This window comes from Scophthalmus maximus, chromosome 10, assembly GCF_022379125.1.
Source record: "Scophthalmus maximus strain ysfricsl-2021 chromosome 10, ASM2237912v1, whole genome shotgun sequence".
In the NCBI taxonomy this organism is placed as follows: Eukaryota; Metazoa; Chordata; class Actinopteri; order Pleuronectiformes; family Scophthalmidae; genus Scophthalmus; species Scophthalmus maximus.
Window position 1 is genome coordinate 1,425,001 of NC_061524.1, and position 12,500 is coordinate 1,437,500.

The 12,500-nt window shown below is 46.1% G+C and overlaps 1 protein-coding gene across 12 annotated transcripts in view; it reads left to right on the forward strand.

Moving 5' to 3' along the window:
- LOC118283545 (protein kinase C epsilon type-like) overlaps positions 1–12,500 on the forward strand; it is a 63,470-nt gene that overhangs the window by 34,805 nt on the left and 16,165 nt on the right. For all 12 annotated transcript variants that reach the window (XM_047335070.1, XM_047335067.1, XM_047335068.1 and 9 more), the window contains 9 exons: positions 5,115–5,178; positions 8,209–8,377; positions 9,178–9,212; positions 9,335–9,423; positions 9,758–9,890; positions 9,997–10,139; positions 10,704–10,803; positions 10,882–11,138; positions 11,310–11,483. In XM_047335070.1, the coding sequence (XP_047191026.1) occupies positions 5,115–5,178; positions 8,209–8,377; positions 9,178–9,212; positions 9,335–9,423; positions 9,758–9,890; positions 9,997–10,139; positions 10,704–10,803; positions 10,882–11,138; positions 11,310–11,483 (1,164 nt within the window). The remainder of the gene's footprint in view (positions 1–5,114; positions 5,179–8,208; positions 8,378–9,177; positions 9,213–9,334; positions 9,424–9,757; positions 9,891–9,996; positions 10,140–10,703; positions 10,804–10,881; positions 11,139–11,309; positions 11,484–12,500) is intronic.

Below are 12,500 nucleotides of genomic sequence, written 5' to 3' on the forward strand. Positions count from 1 at the left end.
AGCTTGACTCGGACTCATGTGATACTGTACAAGCACCGTGTGTGTGTGTGTGTGTGTGTGTGTGTGTGTGTGTGTGTGTGTGTGTGTGTGTGTGTGTGTGTGTGTGTGTGTGTGTGTGTGTGTGTGTGTGTGTGTGTGTGTGTGTGTGTGTGTGTGTGTGTGTGTGTGTGTGTGTGTGTGTGTGTGTGTGTGTGTGTGTGAAAGAGATTGGGTTCAAATGAAACCCATCAGGCTTCGGTTGACGACATGTAACGTTAATAATTGAATCTGTGAATTAACCTCAGTCCGAGATATGAAACAACCCGAAGGTGCTCGGAAGTGTTCCACAGAGAGACGCTCCTTTTGCCCCCCGATGGCCTTGTTGCCATGGATACCTTTCAAAAAGCAACAACACAAACAGAATATTATCAAGGCCACCTCGACCAATGGCAGGTCGTCCGTCCTTCACCCCGAAACAGAGAGAGAGAGAGAGAGAGAGCGACTGTAACGTTACCATGAATCTGTACGTCGATCTGCATCCGACGGACTCGTCACGGAAACGCCCTCGTGGTTTCAACGACATCCTCTCGACGCTGAGCCGCGCCGTGAACGGGGGGAAAGTCCCCTGGCAAACATTTTATGTCTGTGACTCTTCAGCTTTCACGAGGTGTCGCCGACCAGGACGGCGCTGTAGCCGTGTCCCGACTCGCCCATGGACTCCTGACACCTGTAGCGACGCGCTAGTGACGGACGTCACGTCTCAGGGGCTCTTTCATCAAAATGGCTTCCTGCCGCCTTAAACATAGATTCCAGAGGAAAGTGTCGTCGGGCAAAAATTTCACTTTGGAAAATGTGACTGTCGAGATGTCATCAGTTTCTTTTCCACCTATATCCTGTAATATGATTTTAAATCAACTCATATCGTATCAGTCACATCGTTGACTTCATCTCCGTAGATTATTTTCCTGTTGACATCGAGACTCAGGGAAATGAGGGCGAACCATCCGGAACATGACGCTGCACAATGTCACGATGACTGAGAATTATTAACACCAGCACTTGTCGGCCTGCATTTACACACTGACTCCTCCTCCTCGTCCCATATATCATCAACCCTGCCACGAGTCAGGTGGAGGTTAATGCAGCTTCTCTCTCTTCCGTTATTCCAGACCACGATCTCTCTCTCGTGTGAAACCACAAGGAAACCTCTTCTGCAGCATGTTGCACAGATGCATATTTGAACTCATGCACACTCACACACACACAGTACATTAGCAATATTTGGCAGACTGCATGTACACGATGGCTCCGTGCACATTGACGGACAGATCCTCTGGATGATCCGATCAAATCGATTCTTCTCCCTTCGAAATCATAGACTCTAATAAGGACAGAGATTAAAAAGCGGAGGAGGGTGAAGTGGAGGTGACAGACTGAAACACATCGTCGCAAACAAATTAGGATTCTGTGACCTCAAGGTCACGCTGTGTGACGAGGGGACTTTTTACCTTCTGAACTTATGTTTTGTGTTTCTGCTTCATCAACATTCAGTGAATCAGAACGTCGACGAACGAAAGGGTGAAAATAAATCTGCGTGAAAAGAAAAAACGACGCCTGAATTCTGCTTACGAAGGTTAATCTTCCACGTGAAGTTATGTTTTATTCATTTACACAATTATAGAATCACACGAAGAGGAAGAATTAATCTGAGTGTGTGTGTGTGTGTGTGTGTGTGTGTGTGTGTGTGTGTGTGTTCTATTCTGGTCTGGTTTGTTTGAAGTAAATCTAGTGCATTAACAGCAGGAGTGAGTCCAGCTGTATAAAGTCACTCCAGTGTGTGTGTGTGTGTGTGTGTGTGTGTGTGTGTGTGTGTGTGTGTGTGTGTGTGTGTGTGTGTGTGTGTGTTTGTTCATGTTGAACAAACGGAGACACTAAATAAAGAGACTGCAGCTCATCGGCTGTAAAAGGTTTTCATGTCGTCACTGTTCGACACTCCGGTGGTGGAAGAAAATATTCACTCACTTTACTCCAGTACAAGTACTAGTACTGTACTATCTATCGCTAAGTGTGTGTGTGTGTGTGTGTGTGTGTGTGTGTGTGTGTGTGTGTGTGTGTGTGTGTGTGTGTGTGTGTGTGTGTGTGTGTGTGTGTGTGTGTGTGCGCGTGCGTGCGTGCGTGCGTGCGTGCGTGCGTGCGTGCGTGCGTGCGTGCGTGCGTGCGTGCGTGCGTGCGTGCGTGCGTGCGTGCGTGTGTGGAGGGTCTGCAGTGTGTCAGTGTCATTGAGAACAGACCAAACACAATGTCCTCCCTGTTCTCCCTCTCTCTGTCTCTCTCTCTCTCTCTCTCTCTCTCCCTCTCTCTGTCTCTCTCTCTCTCTCTCTCTCTCTCTCCCTCTCTCTCTCTCTCTCTCTCTCTCTCTCTCTCTCTCTCTCTCTCTCTCTCTCTCTCTCTCTCTCTCTGTGTCTGTGTCTCCTGCTCCTTCTCACTTGGATTTTCCCTCTTTGACTTTTGATTCTTCTCTCGTTCCGAGCGCGTTCGAGCTGCTGACGCCGTTCATCATCTTCTTCAACATCGTCTTCATCTTCTTCATCCTCCTGTCCCACGTCTCTTTCTCTGGAAGCGTCTCGGTCCACAGCGCAGATTGCGAACAAAGATGGACGACACGTCTCTCCTTCCTCCCGCTGTCCAAAATAAAACAAATATATATAAAAAAATATATCCTGGATTACGGGCGCAGCCATCTTGCTCTTTTGACGTCATGTGGAGTCTGTGCAGTATCGAGGTCTTGCCCATACAGGCACTGTATGATCACTGAGATCACTCAGTGATCAGAAACATGAACACATGAAGCAACAGTGAGATGAGAACGACCTCACATGACAGGAACATGGAGGGGGCGGGGCTTATGACCTGTTAAAGCATGTGTGTGTGTGTACAGTAAGCAGGTGTGTGGACAGGACTCGTCACTCGAAGGACCTTTATTTTTGTACACACACACACACACACACACACACTAGACACAATAACAGTTTATAGTTTTTCAGTGAAATTAATTCTGTGTGAGGAGGATTTATGCCGAAGAAGAACAACAATTTGTTTTGTCTTTGTACAAAAGATTAATGTGTAATTGTGATAAATGATCGTGACATGTCAGTACTGAGCCAAATGACACAGTGTGTACACACACAACACACACGCACACACACACTTAAATTGAGTTACAGACTTTAACTGAATTAAGGAGGTTCACCTCCCTCCTGCCCTAATGCATCTGAAGGATGTTGAGTGCTTGTGTGTGTGTGTGTGTGTGTGTGTGTGTGTGTGTGTGTTCTCTGTAAATAAGTGCACAGCTTGTGGATGTTTTTGAAAAAAGGTGAATAAATTAGATTTGACTCCATGTTAAATACACACACACACACACACACAGTGCAAACGTCACATGATGAAGACCATGTGACGTTTGAAGTTGCTGTGGCAGATCTTTAGATCTTCGATTGAAATCTGAGGGAACAACAAGCTGCTGTTGCCGCCTGCTTTCGTTTTGTTTATCTGGAAATTATTATTATTACTATTATTATTATTCAGCTCCTCCCCCATCCTCCTCCTCCTCTGCCAGATCATGGTGATGTTGTGACGCTCTCATGTGTCCATCAGCCACAGGGACTTCTTTCATTCCTTCCTTCCTTCCTTCCGCTGCCTCTAGTAGAAAACGTAGATGTATAACAATAATTATCTTATTATAACTGTGTGTAAAATGTGCGGATTGTACTGATGGTGAAGATCCCTTAAAAAAGAAACTCTGGATGTGAAAATACAGTGTTCACTATCACTTCACCCCTCACACACACACACACACACACACGCACACACACTTTTACATTTGAAATAGCCTGTTGTCCTCCCCCTCATTTCTCTCTCTCTCTCTCTCTCTCTCTCTCTCTCTCTCTCTCTCTCTCTCTCTGCTTTCCATCTCCTTCAGTTCTGTAAACTTTACTGAGACCACACATGTGCGTGTGTGAGGGTGTGAGACAGGATGTGTCAACCTCTGGTTTGCCGTTTGAGTTGCACACCACAGGACGTCACGATCACACAGGTTGGCAACTTTTGGGCGGAGGGCGGAATCATGTTTTTCCGATACATGTATATCACATATATATATATATATATATATATATATATATATGTCTCATAGTTATATCAACAACGGTTATATCTTCTTTTTAAAAAGTATCAAATGTTTTTATTTGAAGAGATATTGCTCCCATGTGGTTGTGCAACTTCCTGCGTACATTAGAGTCAACAAGTCTTTTTCACAGACAAATATCGATACATCGACAAACAACGCAGACCAGATTTGCATTTAGGTTTACATTTTAGGTAACTGTGTAAATGTTTCTCCTAATCGCTAAAGACCTTTTTCTTTTTCTTCAGTCAGGAAGACGATTCTCTATAAGACGATTCTTTTAGACTTTGTCTTCACCAGTGCTGTTTGTCGGTACTGTACATCCGTGGATCATCTCATAGATTCAGCAAGTTTCATGATGCCAATTTGCAGAAATGTCAACAAATGCAGGCTCAAAAGTTCAATCCAACAACAACCACCAGTTAGCATCAATTAAAGCTGATTTCTACTCAGATTTGTTCCTTAACTGTCTCTCCGTTCCTCCTCCCTCTCTCCTCCCTCCTCCCTCCTCCCTCCTCCTCTCTCCTCCCTCCTCCCTCTCTCCTCCCTCCTCTCTCCTCCCTCTCTCCTCCCTCCTCCCTCTCTCCTCTCTCCTCTCTCCTCCCTCCTCTCTCCTCCCTCTCTCCTCTCTCCTCTCTCCTCTCTCCTCTCTCCTCCCTCCTCCCTCCTCTCTCCTCTCTCCTCCCTCCTCCCTCCCTCCTCTCTCCTCCCTCCTCTCTCCTCCCTCTCTCCTCTCTCCTCTCTCCTCTCTCCTCCCTCCTCCCTCCTCCCTCTCTCCTCTCTCCTCTCTCCTCTCTCCTCTCTCCTCTCTCCTCCCTCCTCCCTCCTCTCTCCTCTCTCCTCCCTCCTCCCTCCCTCCTCTCTCCTCCCTCTCTCCTCTCTCCTCCCTCCTCCCTCCCTCCTCTCTCCTCCCTCTCTCCTCTCTCCTCTCTCCTCCCTCCTCTGTCTGCAGATTGACCTGGAGCCCGAGGGGAAGGTCTACGTCGTCATCGACCTCCTAGGATCTTCCAGCGAAGGTGAGACTTGAGGTCACGCTCCGGCCTCCGGGTTCAGAGAACACGCATGTGTTCACACTTGAACAAACTCCTCTGACAGATTTTAGACTAGTTTAATTTATGATCACTGAACCAGAAACCAGGTGGGCTCTGCAAATAATATCAGACGTCCGTGATTCGTTTGGTTCCTACAGTTCTGTACAAAAACTACTGTACTGTCCGAATATGTGGTATTGAAGGTATCGCTTTTCGTGACAACCCGATCAATAACCAATTTAGAACAGTAAACACTATTTCATCTGTATGTACATATGTATTTCAAACATACTTCCACAGATTACGTGTTTAGAAATACAATGAGCTCTATATACTGTCGATATTGATTATTGTCTCTTTCACAAAATATCATTCTGGTCTTTTTATTGCTCAGTTTATAAAATGTCCCACGAACAAAGTGGTGCAAGTTTTAAAATTAGTGATATTCTCTGAGTCAAGTGACACTTTTTCGCCTCCGGGGGCGAAAATGGGTCACGACGTTTAAAAACAAGTCGACCCACTGTGAAGTGAAGAGGCTCCTCATTGTCCGTGTGCAGCGGCGTTAGAGACGCCCCGAGCCTTTGTTTTATTTAGTTTTATTAATTCTGATCCTCTTCGAACTAAAAACCACAAATCTGTGACTTCACCAGGAGTCAATCACTGTCCCCTGGAGAATGAACCATTAAAAAGAAGTGTGTGTGTGTGTGTGTGCGTGCATGCGTGCGTGCGTGTGTGTGTGTGTGTGCGTGTGTGCGTGCGTGCGTGTGTGTGTGTGTGTGCGTGTGTGTGTTTGTGTGTGTGTGTGTGTGTGTGTTTGCGCACCAGACTATGTGATAGAGAGACATGACAGAATGGAAAAAGCAAAAGACAGAGGGAGTTAACCGGAGGTCGGGAGGGGGGGTTGATAAATTGATTAGTAAAGTGGAGTGTTCACTAATGGACGAGTTACATCATCGGAAAGGGAGAGAGAGAGAGAGACATCAGCACAGTGTGGTGACAGGAGTCATTAGGACGACGCCTTTCTACTGGAAATATGAGTTTTCTCTTATAAATGTAAATGATTTGGTTTCTTTCTCTCTGTGTGTGTGTGTGTGTGTGTGTGTGTGTGTGTGTGCGTGCGCGTGTGCGTGTGTGCATGTGAGCGAGTGTGTGTGTGTGTGTGTGTGTGTCAAAATTGCAGGCATTACTGAAATCTGTTTGCGTAGCAACATGGATGAACTGTCAGGCCTGCAATCAACCTGTTAGCACACACACAGACACACACACATGAACACACACACACACAGAGCCGCTGCCTGTCGCTAACAGCAGGTGAAATACTTCTGTTATTGAGGTTCTGTTGTGACCGACTGTGAGATTTTTATTCTTTAAACATGACGAAGCTTTGTCATCAAAGAGAAATTCCTTCGAGCCCTTTATGCAGATTATATGGGTATATGTTTTTATTAGTGACAGCGACAACCAAGATGGCCGCCCCTGTCACATGTATACTTTCTACATTAGAAGAACACACATGCTCGACCAATCACGAGTCGGCTGTTAATCATGACGTAAAACTAATGAGAAGCAAAGTGATCAGAAACATGAACACGTGAAAACAAACATCAGTGTGATTAGAACGACCTCACACGACATGGAGGGGGCGGGGCTTATTACCTGTACTGCAGCCAGACACCAGGGGGCGATCAGGAGGATTTGGCCTCACTTTTTTAGGAGCCGTAATGTCGTTCATCTTTACTTACAGTCCGGGCCAATTTTCAAATTCAAGACCATCTCTCATAATCTGAAATATTAAGGTAAAGGTAAACACAACATTTTTGTTCCTTATCAAGTGTAATACACATTCCAGCCTGTAGGTGTGTAGCGGGACATTTAACGAAGGTCTGTGTGTCGGACTCTGACTTCTGGGGCTCGTGATGAAGATCTCAGAGAGGAGACAACTGTGGATGGAAAATGCTTAGTCTTAACACTGTTGCTGGGCAGCAGTCATCAGTTGCTAGGTGACGGTGATGGCGTGTAGTGTAGCAAAGAGCGAGGAGAAGGCAGAGAAGGACAGGGAGGAAGGAATGCACAAAAAAATAAAAGAGTCCTCGAGGCCGAAAGAATGTGGAGTTCGTCCTTGAGTAGAAACCGGTTAGAATCAGAACTGTTACGTCAGAAACGGATTCTACGCGAGGATCAGTATTTAAAACAAGCAGCTGGGTTTTATATGTTGTGTCTGATGGATGTCAATCATCTGAGGGAGGAAGGAAGGAGGGAGGATGATGATCGACCAGGAGACGAGAGTCTGTGACAAGAACCAAGATATTGTGGTTTAGCTTTTGCATCATGTAGAGACGTTAATCAGATGTGGAGCGGAACTTACGAGACCCACAGCAGCGTTAGAGACTAAGTACATTTTTATCTTATTTTGACACTTTTTTTCTTTGAAATTAACAGAAAATTGCTGATTGGTGATTAAACACTAATGAAAACTTAATTCTGAATATTATATTTGAATTCTGCTGATGGATCCTCCTGAATCCTTCACACCTGTGACTATTTTCAATAATCAAATAGTTGTTAGTAGTTATTTTTAAAGTAAAAATACAAACATATGCTGATTTTCCAGCTTCTGACGTTTCCTTTTCTTTTTCGTGCAGGAAGAGTCGGATTGAAAACAATCGGCAGATTAATCGATAAGGAAAATAATCGATACGATTGAAGCCATACATTCATCTCTGTCAGCCTCTCACAGCGTGCGTGTGTGTGTTCCTGTGTGCGTGTGTGCGTGTGACAGTAATTGAAACCTCTCCGGCTTCGCTGGGAAAGCTCCTCTGTAATTCAGCAGAATGCGACGCTGTGACTTTACACTGTAAAAAACAAAAACAACAACGTGTTCAATTCGTCACTGAAACAGTGTCACCGCCATCCGGTGGTTACACGGTGTAAGTGCAACAACTCTTATAATCTTCTGTGTGCTCGTGATATATGATTGTATTTTGTGTGTGTGTGTGCGTGTGCGTGTGCGTGTAGTTGCAGCCAACTCCACCGAGAATGAGGAGCGTGTGTTTCGGCAGCGGATGCGTCCCAGGAAGCGCCAGGGCGCCGTCCGTCGCCGTGTCCACCAGGTCAACGGACACAAGTTCATGGCCACCTACCTGAGGCAGCCCACCTACTGCTCCCACTGCAGGGACTTCATCTGGTGAGGACGCACACACACACACACACACACACACACACACACACACACACACACACAGAGCAAGTTTCAGGACTCTTCCACACGTCTTAACCTCGTGTTTCTGTTACGTGGTTCAGGAAGTCATTCGTCCGTTTTGTCAAACTGATTCATTAACTGTGTTGAAAAACAGACGACCTTTATATGTCACTGCAGCGAGCAGACGTCCAAAACATAATCAAAATAATAAATCCCAAACAGTAGCAGAACTACAGAGCGTCACGTACAGTATCTGTAACGACCTCATGTTTTACAATGAGGAACAATCGAGGAGTCAATCTAATCGTCGAGCAGCTGTTTTACAGTAACCAGCTCTTTATTTTCCCGCCCGTGACCTGAGTCCCTCGTCTTGTTGACACGTAAACACTGCGGCCGCTGTGAAGTGCGGCGCTGTAAACAAAGCCAGCTGTGTTTGTTTTCATCCCCACATGGAAACCATCTCGCCGCTCCGCGAGAAACCGTACGACTTGAACCTCGGTCACGAGGAAACTGTGTTTTTTAACGGACTCGTCCGGATTTTCTGAAGTGAAACAACAACACGAGTGTTTGAAGTGTTTTTGGGCCAAAGGGGGAAAAAACAATGTGTCCTTTCAAAATAAAATATACGACTGAAGAACATTAAAAATAAAGGTACAAAGGATCGATTATATTCAGGTTTTCTATAGATGTCAGAGTTTAATGATGAGTATTCAAGATAATTATAAATGTTTTCTCACACGTTCTCTCTGACCTCTGACCTCTGACTTGACCTCTCTGACCTGCAGGGGCGTCTTAGGGAAGCAGGGCTACCAGTGTCAAGGTAGGACACGGTTTTTTATTCCTTGTTGCTTCAGACATTTCTGACACAAAAAACTCCCCCGTTAATGTGTGTGTGTGTGTGTGTGTGTGTGTGTGTGTGTGTGTGTGTGTGTCTCTCTGCAGTGTGTACCTGTGTGGTCCACAAGCGCTGCCATGAGCTGATCATCACCAAGTGTGCAGGCATGAAGAAGCAGGAGGACACAGTCGGGGAGGTACTGACACAACATATTGATTTATTGATTTACACATTCCGCACTGGGATTCGAACCAATTTCTTTTTGGTCGTGATTATCGTGTCGTCAATATTTGATACTGTGGCAATGTACAGTAGACGAGTCGCCAGTCTCGCGATGGAAGGGGTTTGGGTTTGTGCCCTTCCTCTCCTGTCATCTCCCACATCTTTAACTATCAATCAAAAGTAATAAATCACCAAGACACATGATACAGAAACTTTGACAGTCGTGGCACAAGGAACAACGTTAACTTCCTGGACGGATTTCGACTTCACGTCTCCTTCACTGTGTTTTTTCTTCCGTCTCTTCGCAGACGGTCGGGTCGCAGAGGTTCAGCGTCAACGTGCCGCACAAGTTCAGCATCCACAACTTCAAGGTTCTGACCTTCTGCGACCACTGCGGCTCCCTGCTGTGGGGTCTGCTCCGCCAGGGGCTCCAGTGTAAAGGTGCGGACGCACACACACACACACACGTTCAGCGTTTAGATGACGAGCCTTCGTCGCCGTCGCTCGACTTAACTCTCGCTCCTCTTCCATGTGTGTGTGTTGCCAGTTTGTAAAGTGAACGTACACAGACGCTGCGAGAGTAACGTCGCCCCGAACTGCGGCGTGGACGCCAGGGGGATCGCCAAGGTCCTGTCCGACCTCGGAGTCACGCCGGACAAGATCTCCAACAGCGCCCACAGACGGAAGAAGGTGAATAGGGGAAATACTCTGATATGAATTTAAATCATTTGAACTTTTCCCTCCAGCAAAAGGAGAAAAAAATATTCTTTTAAAACCTGGAATACAGGATTTACACGTGTAAATGAACGTGTGTTATGTTCAAGTCTTCGACCACGTGAATTCACACACAGAGTAACCGGACGTGTGGTCAGAAAAAAACTTGTGAGCCTCAGAGCCAAAGCTCCAGATGATAAAAGTAACTCTGTTTGATGAAGGATTTGTGTAATTACTCTCACTGCCAGAAGGGGGAGACAAAACGTTTCTCTCCACGGGGTTTTAAATAGATGTAAAAAATAAAAAAATCTACTTTAATACACTTTTACATCTTTACTTTTCGTTCTAAAACTTTGAGCTTCAATTAAAGAAATTTATTGAATAAATAAAAAATCCAGATCTGTATATTTTTGTTCATTGTCATCAGTGTAACAATAAAAATCATCTTCAGAAAGTCACGAGGGTTGATGAGAAAGTACATGATTGATTGATCGATTGATCACCGATGAAGACGATGACAGTGATTTTGTCCTTGTGCAGCCTCCTCAGGGTCTTGACCCCCGGCAGCAGCAGTCGTCCGGGACGCCCCAGACGGAGGACGACCGCTCAAAGTCCGCCCCCACGTCCCCGTGTGACCAGGGTAACGGAAAATTCCGACCAATCAAATCACACGCAAACTCCAAACCCTGAGCTCACCTGAGTTTTGTCTTCTGTCCAGACCCGAAGGAGCTGGAGAACGTCCGGAAGGCTCTGTCGTTCGACCACCGCGGCGATGAGCACAAGAAGCAGCCCCTGTCCTCGCCCTCCTCCGTCGCCACGGTAACAGGGGACGGAGGAGGCGGCGGCGCTGGCGAGAAGGGAGGAGGCACCCGGGAGAACGGAGAGGTCAAGACTCACAGCGCTCCGGAGGCCAAGAGGATGAACCTGCACGACTTTGTGTTCATCAAGGTCCTGGGGAAAGGAAGCTTTGGGAAGGTGAGTGTGTGACCTTTAACCTTTGACCTCTCCCTTTACAGCTCTGTTCACCGTAAGTTAGTGTGTTTGTCTCGTTGTCGGGATTGGTAAGAAAACAGGAAACGAAGACCGACTGTCTTTGTCGATCTGTGTGTCTGTGATGTCCTGAACGCCCTGATGTCATGTGACCAGGTGATGCTGGCGGAGCTGAAGGGCGGCGACGAGGTGTTCGCCGTCAAGGTGCTGAAGAAGGACGTGATCCTGCAGGACGACGACGTGGACTGCACACTGACCGAGAAGAGGATCCTGGCGCTGGCCCGCAAACACCCGTACCTGACGCAGCTCTTCTGCTGCTTCCAGACCAAAGTAAGGAAACTCACTCACACACACACACACACACACGCAGACATGCTTCAGGCCTCCAGGGGGCGACATCAGGCCGCGTGTGAATCTGCAGCTACCAGTCGTCTCAAACGCAGAAACAGAAACTCACTCTGTCGCTCTTCAGATGTAAAAATCTACTAAATGATATTTGACTTTTAAACTTGAACATATGTTTTGAGTTTAAAGTTAAAAATTATTCCAAATTGAACCACATTTTAAAGTTTGAAATGAGCAACACAAACTGTGTATCTGAGCGTGAAGGGGTTTAACGATAAAATATTAAACTGGACCTTCAGAAATGTTCAACTTCAGGTCACTACTTACATTCACGTGAAAAATCCAAAGGATCCAGATGTTTAAAGGGAAAAAAGACACAAAAATTGGATTTATTTCACAATTTTCTGTGTTAAAGTCATAACTCATGTTCAAACTGAAGCTACAGACCCAATGATCCAGATTTTAAAAAGAAGTTAGAATAAAGTAATTTTAAAAAAACAGTGAGCTTTTTTTCTAACAGATACATTTTCAAGAAAAAGAAGAATTATTAGTAGAACAGAAAGTCGCTGCTCAGTAGGATTCAGACTCGAGGAGGAGGAGGCGGAGCTAACTGTGGCTGAAACAGTTGGACATTTTGCAAACTGCATCTTTTATGTATTTTCCCACATCGACGTCGTCAGAACAAACACACGACACTGACTCTTCTCAGACGACCTTTTTTTGTTTCTCTCTCTCGCTTTCTTTTGTTTTTCTTCTCAGCCTTTGTGATCAGACGCACACACACACACACACACACACACACACACACACACACACACGCTGGCAGTCGGGGGCGATTAGCTTTGTGTTCTTGGACAAAACAAAGGGATTGTGGCTGTTACGTAACTTTGCTTTGTTCCTTATCAGGGACATGATGTGTATTCCACATGCTGAGTGGCCCCGCCCTCATTACCCCCCCCCCCCCCCCCCCCCCCCCCCCCCCCCCCCCCTCACCTCACCTCC